Consider the following 25,382-nt stretch of genomic DNA (forward strand, 5'->3'; position numbering starts at 1 on the left):
AAAGAGCAGGAGACTTTCCTTAAGGAGAGCAAAAACCGAGGCGCAAGAGGATACTGAGAATGGACAGCAGCTGAAATAGCCTATCCTTCAGTGGATCCCTGCTCAGGTCTCAACCTGGTTTTAGCTCATCTTGTGCCATTACAGAGAGAACATCTCTGAAACATATCAGACTGGTCCCACCCATACAGGCAGTCCAGATCCAAAATGCCAGCAAGTTCCCTCTGCCCGAGAGACACAGCAACTCCAGACAATCGTTTCAACCTTGTTAGGCATCATCAGTGAGGCATAGCTGATATCTCTCTAGGCACCGTGAGCAAGGGGTCCACATCTGGATTACCCTTTAAACGTATGGAGAGCAAAAAACAGGGTGCAAGAGTATTCTGAGTATGGGCAGCAGCTGCAATAGCCTGCTCTTCAGTGGGTCCCCACTCAGATCTCAAGCCGGTTTTAGCTCATCTTGTGCCATTACAGAGAGAACATCTCTGAAACATATCAGACTGGTCCCACCCATACAGACAGTCCAGATCAGAAATGCCAGCAAGTTCCCTCTGCAGGAGAGAAACAGCAACCCCAGACAAATCTGATATATTTCTACGCACCTTTTCATTAAGGTTGTGTCAGTCACAGCCAGGGGAGGTGTGGCTAGGGATGCATAAACAGAAACAAAAGTGATTAACTCCTAATTGGAAGAGAATGGAGAAGTTAAACTTCAGAGGCATGATTTATACACAAAAACTACTTCATTAAGCTAAAGTTGTTTTTGTGACGATAGTGTCCCTTTAAGCTTATTTTTTCTTCTTCCAGGAGCATATTATAACCTAAAATGTCTACATATTTTTGGCATTATTGAATATGAGCAGACATTAAAGGGACACTATGGGCACCCAGTCCTTTTTGTTTTAATGAAGTGGTGTGGGTGCCATGGCCCCCTATTGCAGAATGGCAATGTTTACCGTGCAAGGTTTAAATGCCTCTAGTGGCTGTCTTCCTGACAACCATAGAGACACTTCTGCAGAAAAAGATAAATAGAACTTGCCGATTTCAATCCGATAGTCTAATAAAGAACCTCTAATTAGTGCAGCACAGTGTTTTTGCTGCACATGCACATTAGTCTCCCAATGCTTACCGATGTCAAAGTCATGTATTAGCTGAGATTATTGATCTTAACAATCTCAGCCAAGAAGGCATGCCAGCAGGACGGAGACAGGTGTGGCGAGGGTATTAGATGTTGAGTAAATCTCACCTACCTTTGCTAGATTAAAACTATAGTGATAGGAATACACATTTACATTCCTAATGCAGTAGTGTTTCTTTAAGTAGAAATATAATGCACGGTCGAGTTTTTAGTTTTCAGTATATTGTTTTGGCATACCTGCCTTAAATAATGTGTATATACCCTATACCTTGTGTTTATTTAAATTAGAGCATCTTTCTCTGCACTTTCATAAATGCTGATGGGAATTATGCCTCTGCTGTTTCTTTCTGTTTTGCAGAAGGAATAATCTCATGCTGAATCATGATTAGTTAGTATTCAGTTTACAGCACAAGAACAAGTACTAGTCACCATATTCCGTAGCAATTACCTGCTTTTCACATTTCTAGCTGAAGGGAAATCAGTCATACAGTGCTGATGGATGTTATGTAACAGCATATTGGTATATTCATATACAATATTCAACCTACTACTAATATTTCCACTGACATTGGAACCAGGTTAACAGCAAAAAGCATCATATAAGTAAAAATTCCATTGCCTGAAAATTTTATAACATGGTTAGTGTCATTATATAGTATTTTTTTAGAATTAAACATTTGGAAAGCTATTCAGCTGTCTTAGTGTTGTACATTGTGCTACCTACGATGAAATAGGCACTCAGTGCACCTTAGTCCTACCTGTTAAACATGTGCACGGCGACAAATTTTGTCTCGACTGAACCATTTTTCCTGAAAATATAATATATTTTGGGACATTCTAGCCAATGGTGATTCGGCTCAGCAAAATTTCAGAACTGAGATTCGGATTTGGAAAACAAATTAGGAAAACAAAAAATGCACACAAATAGGTCAATCAGTGTGCTGCAAAAAATATATACATAATATGATATTATGTATACAGGGCCGTGCAAGAATTTCTGCCGCCCTAGGCAAAGATCCATTTTGCCTCCCCCTCATGTCACTCACTCACTGACAGACACACACTGACAGACACACACACACACACTGACAGACACACACTCACTCACTGACACACACACACACACACACAGAAACGCACTGACAGACATACACTCACTCACTGACAGACACACACGAACACACACACAGACACTTACTGACAGACAGACATACACTCATTCACTGACAGACAGACACACACAGACACTTACTGACATACATACACTCACTCACTGAAAGACATACTCACTCACTGACACACAAACACACACTCACTGACAGACATACACTCACTCACTGACAGACACACACACACTCACTGACATACATAAACTCACTCACTGACAGACACACACACACACAGACACTAACTGACAGACATAAACTCACTCATGAACAGACACACACACACAGACACTGACATACATTCACTCACTGACAGACACACACACACATTTACTGAAAGACATACACTCACTGACAGAAACACACAAAGACACTCACTGACATACATACACTCATTAACTCACAGACAGACACACATGCACGCACACAGACACTCACTGACTCACTCACTGACAGACACACACACAATTTTATTTTTTGAGGCCCATCCAGCCTCTCTACCTCCCTGGGGTCCATTGTGGGGCAGCTCCTTACTCCTCCCACCTGCTGTTTAGACTGCTGAATACACATACACAGACTGCTGAATACACACATACAGTCTGCTAAATACATACACACAGATTGCTGAATATACACACACAGATTGCTGAATACACACAGAGACTGATGAATACATACACTTACTGCTGAATACACACACACAGACTGCTGAATACATACATAAAGACTGCTGAATACATACACTTACTGCTGAATACACACACACAGACTGCTGAATACATACATAAAGACTGTTGAATACATACACTCACTGCTAAACACACAAACACACACAGCAATCAGCCCTCCCTACTCATCCATTAGCAACACCAAGGATCCAGTCCCCACAATAGGTTCAATATGACATTTTTCAAAGGCTAGGATATGGTTATAAGGTTATTAAAGGCTATGATAAGAGAGATATGTAGCGGAGAGCCGATCTTGCACAGCTATTCTCCACTAGAGATCCCAGTGAGGCTCAGGAACAAGGTGATAGTAAGTCCACAGGCAAGGTTTCTAGCAGGTAGAGTAATACAGCAATATCCCCATCGCAATCCCAATAACTGGACGACACACAGCTTCAGGAGTAGAACTGACAAGCTTTATTCCACAGTTCCTTATAAAGCCCTCTCCCATGCAAGGGAGGAGGTTCTATCACTTAAGACATTATCCAATCTGCGAACAGTAACCTCCCACAGATCTCCTCCCCTCCTCTAGCATCATAATCCCCTTATCATGTACATAGTTTTACCCAAGTTTTGGATGTACCCTAAATACTTGGGGTACATCCACAAATCCAATATCTCCAGATAGCCCTAGTCTGGAGGAACAACATATTTTAAAATCAGCCCATTCGGATAAAGCGTTCAGGAGTTATGGGACTTTAAAGTTTTGACCGACCGCAGGGGTAAAGTATCCGAAAACAGTTCCATGCATTTTGGCCCTGCGGTCGGTCACAAACAGGCGAACACAAACGGGTGAAGTATTGCTGTTAAGTGGCCTGACGGGGATTCGGATGAATCCCCTAGTTCGTGGGGTTCTTTCTACCGAACGGCGGGCCGTTCGGTAGTTTCCCCACGAAGTATTAGGAGTCTGGAGGTCTCAGCGGTGATTGCCTAGTCAAGTGTCCGATTTCGGTTCCAGACACTCGACGGCAAAACACCGCTGTTCGGCAGTTTAAGATGGCCGCCGCCACGTGTTCGTATCCCGAATGGCGGCCACCCAGAGGACAAAGACCACACTGCACGAATAGGTAATTACCCGTTTGCAACATTGTTGCAAACGGTAATTGAAGGCACACTTTACACAGGGTGGTCTGGTTGTTCGGTAGTTTCATTCCCTTGTTTCATTCGAATGATTCTACTGAACAACTAGAGGAATACAGTTCTTTACACACATTCAACTGCCAATATAACCGGATACCATGATTTCTATACATGTTCACACACATTAAACTAGCAATATGACCAAATACAATTATTCCCATACATGTTGTAGGACAGCCCGGTACCAATCCGCTACACTGCTCCCCCTTGCCCACAAGCCGGCATACACAGTCTGATCCAACACGGATCGGCTTGGGGATGTCCGGGGGCTCACGGATCATTTCTCTAAGTCAGTTTGTCTTGACAACCCGTCAGCATTTCCATTCTGCTTACCCGGCCGGTACTGGATATTAAAGTCAAAAGGCTGTAGCGCCAAACTCCAGCGCAGCAGCCTGGCGTTGTCCCCAGCCACCCGGTTCAGCCAGACTAACGGGTTGTGATCCGTGAGCAAGGAAAAGGGCTGTCCATATAAATAGGGCTGCAGTTTCTTTAGGGCCCACACCACAACCAGGCACTCCTTTTCGATGGCGGCGTAGCTTACTTCTCGAGGTAACAGTTTGCGACTGATGTAAGCCACTGGATGTTCGCCGCCATCGGCCCCGACTTAACTCAGTACTGCCCCCAATCCAAACATAGAAGCGTCTGTGTGAACAAGAAAACGTTTAGTTGGATTGGGAGCTGCCAAGACAGGGGCATTTATCAGTGCATTTTTCAATTGTTGGAATGCCTGCTCACACTCCGGGGTCCAGTTTACTTGGCGGGGAAGGTTCTTACGGGTCAGGTCAGTGAGGGGTTTGGCCAGGGCGCTATAATTGGGAACAAACTTCCTGTAATACCCCGCTGTCCCTAGAAACGCTAAAACCTGGGTCTTAGTCCTAGGGGTGGGCCACTGGGCTACAGCCTCTACTTTGGCGGGCTCGGGTTTCTGTTTACCGCACCCTACTCTATGTCCCAGGTACTGTACCTCAGCCATTCCGATACTACACTTGGCCGGCTTCAAGGTCAAACCTGCTTCCCTTATCCTATCTAGCACAGCTCCTATGTGAGCTAAATGTTCCTGCCACGTATTGCTAAAAATAGCAATATCGTCCAGGTAGGCACAGGTATAGTCCTGAAATCCATCCAGGAGTCGATCCACCATCCTTTGGAAGGTGGCTGGGGCGTTTTTCATCCCAAATGGCATGACCTTAAACTGGTACAAGCCAAATGGGGTGACAAAGGCCGACTTCGGGATGGCGTCTGGGGCCAGGGGGATTTGCCAATAACCTTTACACAAGTCAATAGTGGCCATTCTGTCCAGTAACTCGTCTATCCGGGGCATCGGATAGGCGTCGGATACGGTCTTCTCGTTCAATCTCCTATAGTCCACGCAGAAGCGGGTCGTACCGTCTCGCTTTGGTACGAGGACTACAGGAGATGCCCAAGGACTGTCTGAGGGTTCAATCACCCCCAGTTGGAGCATCTCGTCGATCTCCTTACGCATGTTTGCCCGTACCGCTTCTGGGATGCGGTAGGGAGTCTGGCGCATGGGTAGTTGCCCTGGGGTCTCGACCCGGTGAGTTGCCAGAGGCGTGTATCCAGGTACATTAGAGAACGTGTCGCGTTTCTCTTCTAATAGTTGCTGTACCTCGATCCGCTCCTGTGGGCTCAGCCGATCTCCCAGCGCAACCTCCCCTAAATCCCCGGACAACTGCCCATCCCCCAGCAAATCGGGGAGGGGTAAGCTGTCAAACTCTTCCGTGTTAGGGGCACAGATGGCGGTTACCTCCTCAGTACGCTCGTGGTAGGGCTTCAGCATGTTCACATGGAGCATGCGTCGCCCCCCAGTCCCTGTGCAGGGGCCGATAATATAGGTGGTGTCACATCTTTGCTCCACCACCTTATATGGGCCCTGCCAGGCGGCCTGTAACTTATCATGTCGGACAGGTTTTAAAATTAGTACTTTCTGCCCGACCTGAAAGTTACGGTCCCTGGCTCCCCGATCATACCATGTGCGCTGGCGGGTCTGGGCCTCCTGAAGGTTTTCCCTTACCGTCTTGGTCAGCGCTTCTAGGCGGTCCCGAAAGGCCAACACATATGGTATGATGGGGGTGCCATCTGTGCTCCGGTCTCCCTCCCAATGCTCTCTAATAAGATCTAATGGGCCTCGGACCCTCCTCCCAAACAATAATTCGAACGGGGAGAACCCTGTGGATTCCTGCGGCACCTCCCGGTATGCGAATAGGAGGTGCGGCAGGAATCGTTCCCAGTCCTTGTGGGTCTCTGCGAAGGTTCGGAGCATCTGCTTCAAGGTACCATTGAATCGTTCGCAGAGCCCGTTCGTCTGGGGGTGGTAAGGGGCACTGATAATAGGCTTAATGCCACAGATCCTCCAGAGGTGTTGGGTGAATTCTGCGGTAAACTGGGTACCCTGATCCGAGATAATCTCCCTGGGTAATCCCATCCGGGAGAATATCCGCATGAGGGCATCCGCGACCGTTTCAGCGTGGATGTTGGTCAGAGCCACTGCCTCTGGATACCTGGTGGCATAATCTACTACCGTTAAAATATACCTTTTTCCTGACGGGCTAGCTTTATTGAGGGGGCCTATCAGATCCACTGCTATTCGGCTAAAAGGTTCCTCTATTATGGGTAAGGGGTGAAGTTTCGCCTTCCTGCGATCTCCCCTTTTTCCCACTCTCTGGCAGGTATCGCAAGTCGTGCAATATCTGCGTACTTCCTGGCTAATCCCTGGCCAGAAGAAACTCTGGGTTAGTCTGTACCTGGTGCGACTAACCCCTAGATGTCCGGATAGCAGAATATCATGCGCTATCCGGAGTAATTCAGCCCGGTACCGCTGCGGTACCACTAATTGTCTCCTCGCTATCGGGTCTGACCCCGTAATCTGCTTGCTTGTTTCCCTGTACAAAAGTTGTTTATCCCAGATAAATCTCTCTCCCTCCGCCCCGGGGGGACCCGTGACAACCTTGTCCCTATACACCTGAAGCGTGGGGTCTGTTGCAACTTCAGCTACAAATTCATTAGGTGGAGCCCAGGGGACACATTCTAGAGGGGGGGTAGGGTTGCTTACCTGGACCTCCGGCAGTGTGTTGTGGTCCTGGATGCGGGCCTGTTGTCGGGTGACTACAGGGTTGACCTCCCCTGTGGTGGGCGACTGGGGCTCAAAAGCAGAAGTGAGCCTCCCCAGATCATTCCCCAATAAAACCTCCGCCGGTAAATGCGGCATCAACCCCACCTCCACTTCCCCTGCCCCCGCTCCCCAATGTAAATGTACCCTTGCTGTAGGTAGCCGGTACACTGCTCCCCCAGCTACCCGGACGGCAACAGTTTTGTTCAGTTTTGCCTGATCTGAAATCAGGTGGCTCTGTACCAAAGTGATGGTGGCTCCCGAATCTCGTAACCCCCGGACTGCTGTACCATTCAGATATACGGTCTGTCGATGGTGCCGTAGATTGTCCACATTGGCCTGGACAGGACCCGCCTCGTGCAGTACCTCCCATTGTTCCACAGTGGTAATGGGGACTGCGGAACCATACGGGGTGGCAACTAGGTCCTAGTAGTGGTGGGCTGCGGCCGCCCTGGGTGGAGGTGGGCCTGGACGAATCCAGGTGGAACGGTCCCGCAGCTGTGGGCATTCCCTTTTATAATGTCCCCACTTCTGGCAGTGATGACAGGGGCCAGCGGTGGGTTGTCGGAACCGGGGCTGTGCAGCGGGTGGTGGTGGTGGTGGTAGTGGTCTCGGTGGAGCTGGGGTGTAGGTGGTTCCCCCGAATGTTTTAAAGGTTGCTTTTGGAGCTGCAGGTTTTTGTGGCCTGCGTGCATCCAGGTAGTCATCTGCTTTTCTAGCAGCCTCGGTGAGGGAAGTAGGGTTTCTGTCCCTTACCCATTCCTGGACCTCACTGGTTACTCCCTCATAGAACTGCTCCATCAGCAACATCTGTATTACATCCTCCATAGACCGTGCCTTGCTAGCTTGCACCCACCCGAGTGCTGCCCCCTGTAATCGGCATGCCCACTCTGCGTGCGAGTCCTTCTCTGCTTTCTTTAGATCCCGGAATCTCCGCCGGTATGCCTCGGGTGTTATAGCATAACTGGCGAGTATAATTTCTTTTACTTTACTGTAATTCCTTATTTCGTCATTAGGTACAGTCCGATATGCCTCTGCTGCCCTCCCGGTTAACCTTCCGGCCAAAATAGGTACCCAGTCCTCTGTGTTGATTTTATGCAGTGCACACAGTCTCTCAAAGTCTTGCAGGAAAGCGTCTATATCTTCCTCTGCCTCCACATATGTTTTAAAAGCCTGGTATGGTATTTTAGGCTTACCTTCCTGTTGCACACTACTTGCAGAGCTTTGTTCTGGAACGGTTGTCGCCTGTGTCCTTAGGATGAATTCTTGTACCTCGGACACTGTCCTGGTAATAATTTCTGCTGGGGGGTTTTCCCCATAAAGGGATAGCCTGAACTGAACCTGCCTCTGGAATTCCGATTCTTGTGGTGTTCCTCCCGGCTCCCTCTGTGCCGGAACTGAATCACCCTCCATTCTGTACTCTGCCATGAGTTCTGTAACAAGTACTGCTTTCTTCTTATTGCTGGGTTGTATACCCCTTGCCTCTAGGAGGTCCTTTAGCGTGGAGCGTTTTAGCGCAGAAAAATCAATCTCCATCCGTACTCCATTTACGCTTGTTCCTCTGTGAGTTTGGATCCCAGCGCTGCCAACCAATGTAGCGGAGAGCCGATCTTGCACAGCTATTCTTCACTAGAGATCCCAGTGAGGCTCAGGAACAAGGTGATAGTAAGTCCACAGGCAAGGTTTCTAGCAGGTAGAGTAATACAGCAATATCCCCATCGCAATCCCAATAACTGGACGACACACAGTTTCAGGAGTAGAACTGACAAGCTTTATTCCACAGTTCCTTATAAAGCCCTCTCCCATGCAAGGGAGGAGGTTCTATCACTTAAGACATTATCCAATCTGCGAACAGTAACCTCCCACAGATCTCCTCCCCTCCTCTAGCATCATAATCCCCTTATCATGTACATAGTTTTACCCAAGTTTTGGATGTACCCTAAATACTTGGGGTACATCCACAAATCCAATATCTCCAGATAGCCCTAGTCTGGAGGAACAACATATTTTAAAATCAGCCCATTCGGATAAAGCGTTCGGGAGTTATGGGACTTTAAAGTTTTGACCGACCGCAGGGGTAAAGTATCCGAAAACAGTTCCATGCATTTTGGCCCTGCGGTCGGTCACAAACAGGCGAACACAAACGGGTGAAGTATTGCTGTTAAGTGGCCTGACGGGGATTCGGATGAATCCCCTAGTTCGTGGGGTTCTTTCTACCGAACGGCGGGCCGTTCGGTAGTTTCCCCACGAAGTATTAGGAGTCTGGAGGTCTCAGCGGTGATTGCCTAGTCAAGTGTCCGATTTCGGTTCCAGACACTCGACGGCAAAACACCGCTGTTCGGCAGTTTAAGATGGCCGCCGCCACGTGTTCGTATCCCGAATGGCGGCCACCCAGAGGACAAAGACCACACTGCACGAATAGGTAATTACCCGTTTGCAACATTGTTGCAAACGGTAATTGAAGGCACACTTTACACAGGGTGGTCTGGTTGTTCGGTAGTTTCATTCCCTTGTTTCATTCGAATGATTCTACTGAACAACTAGAGGAATACAGTTCTTTACACACATTCAACTGCCAATATAACCGGATACCATGATTTCTATACATGTTCACACACATTAAACTAGCAATATGACCAAATACAATTATTCCCATACATGTTGTAGGACAGCCCGGTACCAATCCGCTACAAGATAAGTTTGATTGGACCTGCTAGAAAGACTACAGGCTTCTCATGACTCACAGCTGCCGTCTAGGAGCAAGACAACAGGTTTCTGACATGTTGGACATTAGAAAAGGATATGCTGCTCAGTATATTTTGTATGCTTTGTGTAGCCCCAAACACACTGTGGGCAGAAGTAATGCCTAGTTAATCCTTTCGTGACTGTAACCATTTCCCTTTTCTCTAATGTATCATAGTCCACAAATGTGGTAATAGTGAATCTGACTACTTGGGACATAGAGTAGAGATGGAACTTTAAAAAAAATTAGGGACTACATCCTCCTACTCTGACTTCATACATGAAGTCCTGCATTATTTTCTATAATCCTGAAGGTGATGATTATCAGCTAGTTAAGTTCATGTGTTATTAGATTGAGATTATTTTTTAGCAGAGCCTGTCAGTCCACTGGTGTCCCTTACCTGATCTGTAGGCTGCCCCCTGTGCCTCACTTAACTAATCTGTAAACTGCCACCCCCATGCCTCACTTACCTAACCTGTAAGCTGCCCCCCATGCCTCACTTACCTGATCAGTAGGATGCCCCCCTTGACTCGCTTACCTGATCTGTAGTCTGCCCCAATGCCTCACTTACCTAATCTGTAGGCTGCCCTCCCATGCCTCACTTACTTAATCTGTAAACTGACCCTCCATGCCTCATTTACCTGATCTATAGTCCGCCCCCTCATGCCTCACTTACCTGATCTGTAGGCTGCCTTCCTATGCCTCACTTACCTGATCTGTAGGCTGCCCTCCCATGCCTCACTTACCTGATCTATAGTCTGCCTCCCCCCATGCCTCACTAACTTAATCTGTAGGCTGCCCCCGATGCCTCACTTACCTGATCTGTAGGCTGCTCCCCCATGTCTCACTTACCTGATCTGTAGGCTGCCTCCCCATCTCTCACTTACCTGACCTGTAGGCTGCACCCCCCCCCCCATGCCCCATACCTGATCTGTAGACTGCCTCCTATGCCTCACTTACATGATTTGTAAGCTGTCTCTGCAGACTGTGAGTTGCTGGCTGCACTCTGTGCTGCTCCCCTGCAGATTCAGTCAGGAGAGAGAAGCAGGGATAAGATGTAGCTTCCTATCCCTGCCTTTCTCCTACTGGCCGGCACTGGTATTGCAGTGTATTCTCAATCTCAAAAGAAAAATACCAGCACAATGCCCCCTTGCCCCCTCCTGTGGACGTCCATGCTCACACACATATTTAATACCTATGTTATCGCACACACACATACACTTTTATAGGTCCTCCTGTCTTTGGGAGAGCTGGAGTGGATCCATTCCCTGGGGCCAATGAGGAGCAACCCTGATCCAAGTGTAAGGCATGACTATAGGGGTAGCGAAGGAGCTGTGGAGGTACACGCATACACATATTCCCTCTATCTATAAATCCATTGTTAATTTCAAATAGAAACATTTGCAGTTATTGCTTTATTATATTTTTCATTTCTGATAAAGGCCTTGATTTAATATTTATGGATAACTTTTCCAATGAACTAATATTTTTGATAAACTTCAAATAATTGTTAAAAAATATTAAAATAATAACAAATACATCACAAAGAAAAAAAAATATATATAAATAAAATTGAAATCTAAAAATATTTTTCAAAATATTAAATCATTTGAAACTTTATACAAAAATATTAGAGCATTTTACAAGCTTATCCAAAAATATTAAATCAAGGCCATAATGAGATGTATGCAAAATATGTGTCTGTTGTTAAGAGTAAAGAATCTTATTATGTGCAGTAGATAAGACTCAAGAAATAACAAAACTCCACTGTATGGAGGCAACAATTGTTAAATAATTAATGAGGTCTCCAGCTAAGATGAGGCTCATATAATTTAATTAATGAGTATCCTGGGAAAAGGGGTTACAACTAAAATCATAATTTTCTATGTAAAGTAGGACACCAGCTAAACAAATTAGAAATATACATCTATAACTAAAATTGTATTAAAAAGTTAGATTTTTTTTTTTGTGTGTTATTTAAAAGAAAAAAATATTTCATTTTTCAGCTGGTAATCAGACAAAATGGAGATTTATTGTAAATATTTAGCTCTATGCATTTTGATATTGTGATTAATGGAAATGTGCTGATTAATTTGTATATTTAATAGTTTTACTTGCCTGTGATGTTTCCACCAGGGAAATGACTGCTTTGTAATCATTACACGTAAAAGAGACTGAGAATACACAACTGTACATCTGGATCTGCATATTTCTCTTAACATATTCATGTTAGCTTTGCACTGTATTGCATGGCTTAATTTACAGAAAAATGTATAAAAAATAAAAGAAAATGCACTTACTTCCACATTTTTTCCCCGGCTATAACGAATGTTACTAACCAAGCAGCAAGGCTCAATGTTTACAGTGTAATCTGGAACAACCTCAAAATGTAGGCTGGGAGGGCTCAGCGCAAGTATGAATACATATTGGCAGGAAAGTAACAAACACACTGAAATCCAGGTGAAAAAGATGTTGGAAATCACAAGACCTCTTCTTGCAATCACCAACTGTAGCCAGACTGCAACCAAAGAGTGCAATTGCAGTATGGCTATGGTTGGTGATTAAATCAGCAGGCAGGGGAGGGCTGGCAGCCTTAGGCCTGGGGGGCAAAACCAGTCAAGTGGCCCATTGCACCACCAAATCAGTTCACCATCCATGCCCTGGTTTTATAACGGATATTGATGTTATGCTAATCAGTAGCTATTTGCCATACCCGCTCCTTCATGGCTCTGACTTTCAATGTTGTCAGAGCACAGGCTGAGAATCTCTGAGCCTGTGCTCTGACTCACTAACTGAGCGCCGGAACCACGAGGGAGAGGATATGATCTGACTGCACCTACTGCTGGTGCGCACCAGTGGATCACCAGCGAATCGTTTAAATTAAATATGCTGGTGTACCCAACTTGTGAGCTGTGTTGGCCGCCGAGCGCCTCTGTTGTCATGGCACCCTGCGTGACCGCACAGCTTGCCCACCCTAACGGCTGGCCCTGCTGACACACACTGATGTTACTACTTAGACATCCCTCAATATTAATACAGAGATGAGAGTAAACACCAATAAACTGTGGAAACAGAGCTGATCCCCCCCCAAATTTATAAAGGTTTGCTTAGAGGATTTATTCAAGATTAAATCATGCCTCCTCCTCTCTCCACCATGCGCTGCTCTGTAGGCTGGGAGGAAGTGAAGAGTAATCACAGTCTCCCAGCACAACACCACCTGTGGCTGCATGGGGAACAGCTGTTTAATGTAATGCTTGCAGGACGGCCAGCTGCCGCAGAACCTCTTTGTTTCCGTCTCTGCAAAGGGCTCTAGGCACTGCTTGTTGTGAGCGTGAGCCACTGTAAATTAGGGGCAGAGGGCACTTGCACTGCGGTCAAGACGGGTCTGGGCAGGAGGAGAGTGCAGTGCAATCAGTGCACTCCCCTCCTGTGGGTCACCAGTAGACTGGTGCACCTGCCCAGGATCAGAGCCGGTGCAAGGATTTTTGCCGACCCTAGACAAAATATAAATTTGCCACCCCCCCCCATGTGACATCACAATGCCCCACCCATATGATCTGCCATATGAACTAACGCCAGTGCTGCACACAGTGTGTGTTTACATTAAAAAGCCTGCAGGGACCAGCTATAGACACCAGAACCACTTCATTAAGCTATAGTGTCCCTTTAATGTGAGGTAAATTATAGATTAGTGTCACTAATAATATACTAGATTGCCTACTTACAATTAGATGAGGATGATGATGGGCTGCAGTTTGGCTCCACTGGTCTGGTGTAGAACAGGACCTCTGGAGGCTGTTTGCAACTGTGGTCACAAAATTCAACGTTCTGGGAGAATTGGAAGCAGCTCCATTTTTTGGGGGCCTCTTACACAGCTCAAGGTCTGGGCCCCAGTGCCTGACGGTGAGTATGCCCATAAGGCCCACTCATAAGTCCACTTATATGTTCCACCCACCCATGAGCTCGCTCACAGGGAGTGGAGTGTGTAGGGGATGTGCTATGTGTTAACTCATATGTGTGCTTATGGTATGTAGTGTATAGGGATACCAGTTTGTGCAGGTGATGCAGTGTGTTTGTGTGTAGTGGAAGCAGTGTGTATTTGTGTATAAGGGATGTATTATGTGTTTCTGGTTGTGTGTGAGGGATGCATTGTGTGAATCTGTGTTTGTATGCATAAGGGATGCAAGGTGTGTGTCTGTATGTGTGTGCATTGAGTGTAAGAGATGCATTGTGTTTCTGTGTGTATGTAAGAAAAACAGTGTGTGTGTTTGCATGTGTGTGTAAGGGTTTGCATTGTATGTTTCTGTGTATGTGTGCAAATGATGCATTGTCTTTGTGTGTAAGGGTTGCATTGTGTGTGTGTGTAATGGATGCATTGTGTGTTTCTCTGTGTGTAAGGGAAGCATGTTCTGTTTCTGTGTATGTATAGGGATGCATTGTGTGTTTCTGTGTATGTATAGGGGTGCATTGTGTGTTTCTGTGTATGTATAGGGATGCATTGTGTGTGTGTGTGTGTGCGCGTAGTGTTAAAGAGCTCCCTGCCTTGCCCCCTGTCCTATAGAGCTGTCCCTTCTGTCCCTTAGTGGTCTCTCCTCTCCCCCACCCTCCCCTAGTGGTCTCTTCTCACACTCACCCACCCTCCCTGTGCTCTTCTCATCCCCCCTCCACCCTCCCTGTGTTCTTCTCACTCCTCCCTCTGTGTGTTCTCACCCCCCTGTGTTCTTCTTACCCCCCTCCTCCCTGTGTTCTTCTTACTCCCCCCCTTGTTCTTCTTAACCCCTTCTTCTTATTACTCCCCCCTTCTTCTTCTTAACCCTCCTACTTCTTCTTACCCCCTCTTCTTCTTCTTACCCCCTCCTTCTTCTTCTTACCCCTTCCTTCTTCTTCTTACCCCATTCTTCTTCTTACCCCCCTTCTTCTTCTTAGCCCCCTTCTTCTTACCCCCCTTCTTCTTCTTACTCCCCCCTCTTCTTCTTACTCCCCCCTCTTCTTCTTACTCCCCCCCTTCTTCTTCTTACCCCCCTCTTTCTCTTATCTCCCCTCCTTCTTACTCCCCCCTCTTATTATCCCCCCTCCCCTCTTCTTACTCCCTCTCTTCCCTCTTCTTACTCCCCCCTCCCCTCTTACTCCCCCCTCCCCTCTTCTTACTCCCCCCTCTTCTTACTCTCCCCCCTCCCCTCTTCTTACTCTCCCTCCCTTCCCCTCTTTTTACTCTCCCCTCCCCTCTTTTTACTCTCCCCCCTCACCTCTTTTTACTCTCCCCCTCCCCTCTTTTTACTCTCCCCCCTTCCCTCTTTTTACTCTCCCCCCTCCCCTCTTCTTACTCTTCCCCCTCTTCTTACTCCCCCCCCTCTTCTTACTCTCCCCCCTCCCCTCTTCTTACTACCCCCTCCCCTCTTCTTACTCTCCCTCCCCTCCCCTCTTCTTACTCTCCCCCTCCCCTCTTCTTACTCTCCCCCCTCTTCTTACTGTCACCCCCCCTCTTTTTACTCTCCCCCCTCCCCTCTTTTTACTCTCCCCCCTCCCCTCTTTTTACTCTCCCCCCTCCCCTCCTTTTACTCTCCCCCCTCCCCTCTTCTTACTCTCCCCCCTCCCCTCTTCTTACTCTCCCCCCTCCCCTCTTCTTACTCTCCCCCCTCCCCTCTTTTTACTCTCCCCCTCCCCTCTTTTTACTCTCCCTCCTCCCCTCTTTTTACTCTCCCCCCTCCCCTCTTTTTACTCTCCCCCTCCCCTCTTTTTACTCTCTCCCCCCCCTCTTTACTCTCTCCCCCCTCTTTTTTTACTCTCCCCCCTCTTTTTACTCTCTCCCCCCCTTTTTACTCTCTCCCCCCCTCGTTTTACTCTCTCCCCCCTCCCCCCTTCTTCTTACCCCCTCCCCTTCTTCTTACCCCCTCCCCCCTTCTTCTTACCCCCTCCCCCCCTTCTTCTTACCCCCTCCCCCCTTCTTCTTACCCCCTCCCCCCCATTCTTCTTACCCCCTCCCCCCTTCTTCTTACCCCCTCCCCCCCTTCTTATTACCCCCTCCCCCCCTTCTTCTTACCCCCTCCCCCCCTTCTTCTTACCCCCTCCCCCCCTTCTTCTTACCCCCTCCCCCCCTTCTTCTTACCCCCTCCCCCCCCTTCTTCTTACCCCCTCCCCTGTAGGTGGCCGAGCTGCACTCCGATCCGCGGTCCCGTCCGGAGTGATAGGAAGGTGCTCAGTGTGCACCTTCCTGTCAGTCCGGCCGGGTACAGGAAACAGAAACTCCTGTTCCGCGCGGAACAGGAGTTTCTGTTTCCTGTACCCGGCCGGACTGACAGGAAGTGCACACTCAGTGTGCACCTTCCCATCACTCCGGCCGGGACCGCGGACCGGAGTGCAGCTTGGCCACCTACAGGGGAGGGGAGGCAAAAGCAGCTGCAGCCGTCTGAGCGCTCTTTACAGAGCGCTCGGCGGCTGCAGCATTTAAAGGGCCGGCCCGCCGCGGCCGGTCCTAAAATAATTTCGGGCGGCCTGGGGGGCAATTGCCTCCCTGCCCCCCGGCCCAGCCCGCCCCTGTCAGCAGGCCACATAAAGATGTATGGCATATTTAGTCAATTTTATATTTTATATTTTTTATAGATAACATTTTCAAATTCTGCAATCTGCTTTGCCAAGTACACCATAAAATCTCTTACAGACAGGGCCTGCTCGTCCATAGACCGCCTGGAGCCGCTGTTCCAGGAGGCACTCTGACAGGGGCGGCATTTTGCAGCCCCTGTCATAATCTAAAACAGGATTTCCAAATCCTTGGCGGTGGTGCAGCGGGTTGGGAACCTGTGTGAGGATCCATCGGGTGGTCCATGACCTTAGGGCCACCAAATGGAAATGTGCAATGAGGGACCCGGTCGTGCGTTGTAGCGCTTTAACAGCGCGACCAGGCCTCTTCCTAACAGCATGGAGAGCTGGGAGAAAGTGACAGCATATCGCCAGCAAAAGGTAAGAATCTGCTGGGTGGCTTAATTTTTTTTAATGTGTGTGTGTGTTTGTGTGTATCTGTTTATATTTTTTTAATGTGTGTGTATCTGCATGTAGTGTGGATATCTGTGTGTTTGTATGTGTGCAATGTTTGTAGTGTGTGTTTGTATGTGTGCAATATTTGTAGTGTGTGTTTGTATGTGTGTCTCTGTATGTGTAGTGTGTGTATTGTGTGTTTGTATGTGTAGTGTGTGTAGTTTGTGCATACTGTATGTGTGTAATGTGTATCTGTGTGTGTATCTGTATGTCTGTGTATCTGCATGAGTGGCAGTGTGTGTATCTGTATGTGTCAGTGTCTGTATGTGTCTGTGTGTATGTCTGTATGTCTGTGTATCTGCAGGCATATCAGTGTGTCTGTGTGTCAGTATTTGCATGTGTGTCAGTTTTTGATACATATACTAACACACATACAGTTGCACAGACACACTGATACAAATACAGATATACAGACACACAGACTATATTCAATGTATGCTTTTAAGATAAGTTATTTTTAACAGGTTCACTTTAAAACACTTTAAACAAACATACTTAAATGCATTATAGCTCAGTGGGCTGATGCATCATCAATAGAGTCTGTTCAACCCTTGGGTTGCAGGTTTAGATCCTGGCAGAGTTGACTCAGACCTTCAGCCTTCAGAGGTAGATAATATTAGTACCATTAAATTGGGTAATATTAATAACCCCTGGATGTTGAGCTAAGGTAACATCCCCAGGATGTACTTGACAACCAGAGTAATCTGAATGTACCTTTCGTGGTAAAACACTATTATTATTATAAAAAATTCACCTTGGAACAGCCTCATCCACAATCGTAACAGATCATTATTTCATAGTAAATAATTGAAGGTTTTTTTCCGAGTTTTTATGTTGGCACCAAAATGAATTTCTTTTTCACACTTAGCAGATGAACTTGATACAGTGTTGCTTTATGAATCTCAGCGCAGCCTGTTTGCACACATCTAGGTAACCGTGAGACAATATTATTTATGCAAGTACACATTGCCATGGGAATTCGCAAGTTCCTGCAGCAATACTGGGAGAGACAAATGTATCTGACAAGAAAACCTCTAACAATTAAGTAATCGTCATAGGAATTAAACGTTTATGCCGTTTCTACTGGTTTCCTTAGCAACTACTTTGCAAATGCAATACAAGATAGCTCCCTAATTTGCTATCATGTGTATGTTCCAAACATTCTATATACATATTGCGCATATCACACGCATTCTATATGCATATCATCATTCTATATGTATGCAGCACATACATTCTACATACATGTAGTACATACATTCTATATACATTCTATATGCAGCATATCCATCCTATTTACATACTGCATATGTATTCTATATAAATGCAGCACATACAATCTATTTACATGCAGCATTCTATATACATTCTATATGCAGCACATACATTCTCTTCTGAATTGTCAGATCGGACGAAATTCGATTTGTCATGGAACCAATTGCACAAGTCTAGTCAAAATATGAAAGACTGAAATAGTTTTGCATCGTATGTGTTTTTTTCCTGATTATGTATGTCTTCTACCCCTAAAAATGAATGTAGCAGTCTTTTCAAACTATGTATATATTAAATGCAACCCTTCAACTATAGATATTTCACATTTTCTTCTGTATGATGTAGATAAATTAAGTAAATAAATATATATATAATCAAATTATTTGAAAAGTAATCCAGCATGGAAATGATGATGTTTTTCATAGTATCACTAATTAAATGTTTAATTTATAACTAAAATTCAAGTTTAATTATAAAAATATTAAAAGCTAACAGATCTTTCATATTTTTATTATAAAAATGGCTGATACAAGAATATAGTAAAAGAAAAAAAATACAAGAACACACTATATAAATATTTTTGGTTAAAGTAATGTCTTCTGTTTACTTCTAGATACCAGATACACACAGGTCTTCAGCATTCCATAATACGACCTTCACAACCCAACTGCCTGCCATTGGACAATGTGACTCTACCTCAAAAGCTAAAGAATGCTGGCTACGCAACGCACATGGTTGGAAAATGGCACCTAGGATTTTACCGGAAGGAATGTATGCCTACGCAGAGAGGATTTGATTCATTTTTTGGTTCACTTCTGGGCAGTGGAGATTACTATAATCATTACAAGTGTGACAGCCCTGGAATATGTGGATATGATCTATATGAGAATGATAATGCAGCTTGGGAACATGACAATGGTATTTATTCAACAGAAATGTATACTCAGAGAGTGCAACACATCTTGGCCATGCACAACCCTAAGAAACCAATTTTCCTTTATGTTGCTTATCAAGCTGTTCATTCTCCTTTGCAAGCTCCAGGAAATTATGTAGATCACTATAGGTCAATAACCAATGAAAACAGGAGACGATATGCTGCCATGTTGTCATGTTTGGATGATGCTGTTAGTAATGTAACCATTGCCTTAAAAAAGTATGGCTTCTATGAAAACAGTGTGATAATCTATTCATCAGATAATGGTGGGCAACCAATGGCTGGAGGTAATAATTGGCCTTTACGTGGGAGCAAAGGCACATATTGGGAAGGAGGAATACGTGCTGTTGGTTTTGTACATAGCCCCTTTTTGAGAAACAAAGGCTATGTGTGTAGGGAACTGATACACATAACAGATTGGTTCCCAACCTTGGTCACATTAGCTGAAGGAGAAATTGATGAAGGCATCCACCTGGATGGTTATGACATATGGGAGACCATAAGCGAAGGAAAGCGTTCCCCAAGAGTGGACATCCTGCATAACATTGACCCTATGTACACCAAGGCAAGAAATGGTTCCTGGGCAGCTGGTTTTGGTATTTGGAATACAGCAATCCAGTCAGCAATTAGAACCAAAGATTGGAAATTACTTACAGGAAACCCTGGTTATGGAGACTGGATTCCTCCTCAAAGTTTTATTAATATGGGACCAAACCGTTTCCACAATGAGCGGGTGACTTTATATAATGGAAAATCCATATGGCTTTTTAATATAACAGCTGATCCATACGAAAGATTTGATTTGTCTGACAAATATCCAGATATTGTAAAGCAGCTGTTAAGAAGACTTGCACAGTATAATAAAACTGCTGTTCCAGTGAGATACCCACCAAAAGATCCAAGAAGCAACCCAAAGCTAAATGGAGGAGTTTGGGGTCCATGGTACAAAGACAAGAAAAAGAAGTCAAATACAAAGAAATCTAAGAACAAGTCCAAAAAGAAACCCAAGCATCGGAAACAACAATATTCCGGCTGCCGCCCACCACCAGCCGATTCATAATGGACAAACTAGTGTCAGGCAATACTGTGTTTAAATACCTTATGCACCATTTGTAGAAGTCTAATGGCAACCCAATGCAATCATTTTCCAGTGTAACATGTAGCACAATGATAATTAGGTCAAGATCTTATTGTTGATAGTTAATTGTTTCTACACCATTATGTGCCTGTTGTGCATTATGCTTCAAAAAACATAGTGATCTATTTGTCAAGGGAAATCTAGAACACCTCGTGGATTAATTATTAAATGTGAGCAATCGGGTGTGTGATCAAAAAAGAAACACATTGCTCATTATTTGTCTTGAAAAGTGCGACTTTTTGAAAACACACTCAGTCATGATAAATTGTGGAAATAAACCACAGATATTGCACAAAGACAACTGACAATTTCTAAACCATTTTTTCTGTACGTTAGCTAATCTGTGACTACACTTTGCAGAGTAGTTTCATTTACCAAATGTGACTTTATATGTATACGGAAAACACATTGTATTAGCTGACAGTAATAGTTTGTTCATGTTTACATATATATAATATTTAAGACAAACACAATTTCAATGTGCAATACCTGGCAACTCAGTGTAGAGGATAAACCATTTTATGTAGTCACAATACATATTAGTAAGTCATTTCAATGTAGTTCTGACACTGTATATGAAAATTGCACTATATTGTTACTCCTTTTGTAAAACAAAATTTGAAAAGGGATTTTAGGGATTTCTTTGAAATTGAACATATTTTATCTTAATATGAACTGTCCTGTTCTGGTGCAAAAGGGATGTTTGGCAGTGTGACACTGTTATTGCTTAGTAATATAAAAATAAAATCGTTTTTCCTAAAGCCAGGAGAGCCCTTGCTGCCATCCCAGAGCTAGTAGTCAAACTATTTCAGATTGGTTTGACAACTTACCTGGCATCCACCAGGTGACCGTAGCTGTTTCCACTGTAGTCATTAGCTTAACTGCGTTAATCTTCAGTTGTCAGCTTCACTGGGCAGGGCCTGCTGTTTGGTTGGTCTTTCAGTTGTAAGGAAAATGGAGGTCCATCTCACAGAAATGCATGTCTCCTCTGAGCTGCCTTCAGTGTAACCCTTTCAACAAACAAGCTCTGTAAGAACCTGCCTAGTCTGGTTTGACTTTGTATGCAGCCCATCAATCAATAACGCAGCCAATGAGCACCTGTGCAAAGTTTGCCATCTTACCTGCTTATGCCATCTTGCTGGCTGGAATGCCCATACTGCTGGAGGCAGATTCTGTCAGTCATTCATTGGCTGAGAGCCTCATCTAGCCAGTCTCAACCAATGAATGAAACTCTGTGCATAGAAATATACACGCAATTGTCATTAGCCAGACCACAATACGTGTTTTGGATTGGTTAATGATGCCCCAATAATGCTGCCAGCAATGGGTTTAAACTCTGTATAGGAAAATATATATACTAATGATTCACAACTGAACACCAGCTACTTGTGTCGGTGCTCTAATTGTGAAAAACCAGCTGAAGTACCAAAAAAGAGACTCCAGGGGTCTCAAGGGGCTTAACCCTGGGGATTGTATAGAAAAAAATAAAGAAAGAAAGACACAATGCTTATCACAATGTCAGAGACAATTGTGACTCACTGTGTATCCTGGAGATATACAGTAGTCTAACGGGAATACTTAAATAGTATTAGGATATCTCTAAAAGGTGAGGGTTTTAAATTAAAATAAACTTAAAAGTTGCCTAAATGCTTCACAATATATGGAAAATATATAGATATTAGAATTATATTGGTAATATCAGGTATCTACTATGAGCTTTATTGTATCTGGCTCAGTAGATAACCGTAACATTATCTATATAGAATCTAATATATTAACCAAAAAACAAGGAAAATCTAAATACTCTAAAGTGCTACCCCTAATTAGCACAAGAAACACTCCATATTAGCATACATATCCAAACTGGCTAGACTTGCCAAAAAAGATCCTCTATAGTGAGGTCTAAAGGTTAGATTAATGCACTATCGGTCAACACTGGATAGGTAATGTTAGTAATATTGTGATCCAAAATTACACATATCAGAGAGTAAAATAAAAGCAAATAAAGTATATACAATACTTCAACAGATAGAAGAGTCTTGTCTCTATATATGTCTAGTGGAAATAAATTAAGGAGTGTTAAACATAGATGTCATGATGCTTAGAAGTGTTTCTTGTGCAAATTAGGGGTAGCACTTTAGAGTATTTTGATTTTCCTTGTTTTTTGGTTAATATATTAGATTCCATATAGATAGTGTTGCGGTTATCTACTGAGCCAGATACAATAAAGCTCATAGTATATACCTGATATCATAATATAATTCTGTTATGACACTCACTAGATAAAGCCGCCGTTTAGTGAATAATCCCCTTCTCCAGAAATGCAGTTTTAATCCAGCCGATCGTCAAACTCCCGAACGGAGAATACGAACGCGGCAACTCCCGATCAGCAATTCAGTCGAACTCCTTCCACAGCTAGAAATAACGAAAGTACTGTCCCAATAATAAATCCCTCCACAAACAAGACCAAGCTCTGTCTTGAAGGTCAAACAGGAATGTGTTTAATGGGGGCTACCTGCCCGGTATTTATGCGGGTCTCCACAAGGTGGACACTTCCCTAGGGGACCTTGTGGAAGACTGTAAAACATATTGGACAGTAGCCAATCGCAGTGGCTTCAACATAAGCCCTTCCCATCTTACCCATAAATCCTTCTTCTCTATCCCGGAGATAATTAGGAAGAAACCTAATTATCTCCCAGGATAGAGACAATCGCCATTTTAAAATACAATAGGAAAAATACAATAAAAAACATAACTGAAGAAATACCGAATGCATATGGTTCGTGTCACGTATCCCCAGATAGCCTGGCTCTGAGTGCATATTTCTACCAAATAGCGCTCAGATCCGATGTACCTAGTTCAATCGCCATGGAGTCAAAGTCTTTCACAAGTCCTTCAGTATACGAATGACTCCATGGGACGGCTATCTGGGTAAAGTCCATACGAAGGTTAGAAACTCCCGAACTGGCTGGTGTTCGTACGTCTCGACGAAATAGAAGGCGGGCTGCGACTTCCAGCGGTGTTCGGTAGATAAAGTGTCAGTTTTTAGTTCCATAGGATTTGTACCGAACACCGCTGATTCTCCTCGTGTCCCAAAATGGCCGCCGCCTCGTGGTCGGCATACGAACGACGACCACCCGTACAAATGGAATGGAGAGGTGTCTGCTGTTAACTGCAACGTTCTAATTGGGGCCATTAGGTTAACTAGCAGCACACTCCTCTCCTGGGTGGCCGTCCGTTCGGTAGTTTCAATCGGTATTTGGAGAAACACACGAACAGGGGCATACGGACAGGAAATCCAGTGAAATTAGGGCAAACAGACGAACCAGCAATATAAGTCTATACAGATGGATCTGTCACACGACTCCCCCCTTGTGGGACACTCTGGCAGACCCAGCTTGACCCTTTGGCGGGTCAACTTGGGGATGACCGGACTAGGAGGTAGCAAGAACGTCAGTTTGCCGAGATAATCCATCTGCATTCCCATTCTGCTTACCGGGTCGGTAGCTGATGGTGAAGTTATATGGTTGTAATGCTAAACTCCACCGCAACTCCATTGTCTCCTGAGACCCGGTTAAGCCAGACAAGGGGATTGTGGTCCGTCACAAGGGAAAATTCCTGTCCATACAAATAAGGGCTTAACTTTTTCAATGCCCAGACCAGGGCCAAGCATTCTTTCTCCACTGCCGCATAACTCACCTCTCGGGGTAACAGCTTTCTACTGAGATATGCGACGGGGTGCTCTCCTCCATCACAAGCTGGAGACCACAGTGTAACGGATCGCCTGGCACCCCGACTTGGTACCTCCGTTAATGGATGCTCCTAGTGCTTCCTGAGGACTCCAAGCACTCTGGCAGACACCACAATCACTGAATCAGAGAAACCTTTAAATTCTCCCAAGCATATGAATGCTGTAGACCATTGAATAGGAACCATATGAATAGGCTTGTACTCCTAGCAGTCAACTGGAACGGCATGCAATAAATCCTTCCCCCCAATAATGAGACGACACTTCACTTTGAGGGTAAAACAGGAACTCTGGACTGGCTCATCCAGCCTGGCTTTTATTACACTTGTACACTTACAGGCCACACCCAGGGGGAGGCATAAAATCACCAATCACACATCTGGTGCAACCCACACATTCCCTCCCCTCAGATAAACAGTTAAACCAATTATTACATACAATAAAAATACAGTTTTCACATACACACTGTAACTTTAAAACCATACATCCAATTTCAATTGCATATTCAGACTCAGCATACATCAAACATAAACACTTCCAAAAATCAGCCAAATCCCTCCAGTGGATCAAAAGTTAGCTGGAAGTCCTTTATGACCGACCGCAAGCACAATTTCCTGCCCAAAACAGTTCCATAGATTTGGGCTGTGCGGTCGGTCAATTTCATGCGAAAAAACGACTAAGTCCCATTTCGAACGGGACTTAGTCTCTGGAGCTGCAAGTTCAGTATGGAAGAAGGTAAGGGTCAGCGGTGTTCGGCAGAATGTGTAGCCGATTTTAGTTCCACAGAATCTTTAACATACACCGCTGACCGCATTCGAATGACCAAAATGGCCGCCGCCACGTGTTCGGATGCCGAATGGCGGCCACCCAGCGCTCGGCAATTAACCTGCAGTAACCTCACAGCCTGGGAGGTAAATTGCCTGCACACTTTAACTTCTGGGTGGTCCGCCTGTGTGGTACTTGGTTCAGTAAGCCCTATTTACTGAACCAAGTGGGGGAAAGCCAGGAACAAGTTATTTTACAGGTCTGGGGACATAGTCTTAAAGGGACATTGTTCACCAAAGTTACAAGATGTCCCCAGCCGGTTCTTAAAGGGCCATACACACCAAATAAAAGTCCATACGTTTTCAGGGGCCATAGTCTTAAAGGGTATTGTTACCCAAAGTCTCAATATGTCCCCAGACAGTTCTTAAAGGGCCAGCAGCAGTACAATAAAATACCA

General features: G+C 45.1%; 1 protein-coding gene across 1 annotated transcript in view; it reads left to right on the plus strand.

Annotated features, from left to right (window-relative positions):
• The window catches only part of ARSJ (arylsulfatase family member J), a 69,548-nt gene extending 49,121 nt beyond the window's left edge, over window positions 1-20,427 (plus strand). The window contains exon 2 of the mRNA XM_063460047.1: window positions 18,954-20,427. Within this exon, the coding sequence (XP_063316117.1) occupies window positions 18,954-20,334 (1,381 nt within the window). The 3' untranslated portion in view covers window positions 20,335-20,427. The remainder of the gene's footprint in view (window positions 1-18,953) is intronic.
• The last annotated feature ends 4,955 nt before the right edge of the window (window positions 20,428-25,382 follow it).

The sequence above is a fragment of the Pelobates fuscus genome, chromosome 6 (genome assembly GCF_036172605.1).
Source record: "Pelobates fuscus isolate aPelFus1 chromosome 6, aPelFus1.pri, whole genome shotgun sequence".
NCBI classification, from domain to species: domain Eukaryota; kingdom Metazoa; phylum Chordata; class Amphibia; order Anura; family Pelobatidae; genus Pelobates; species Pelobates fuscus.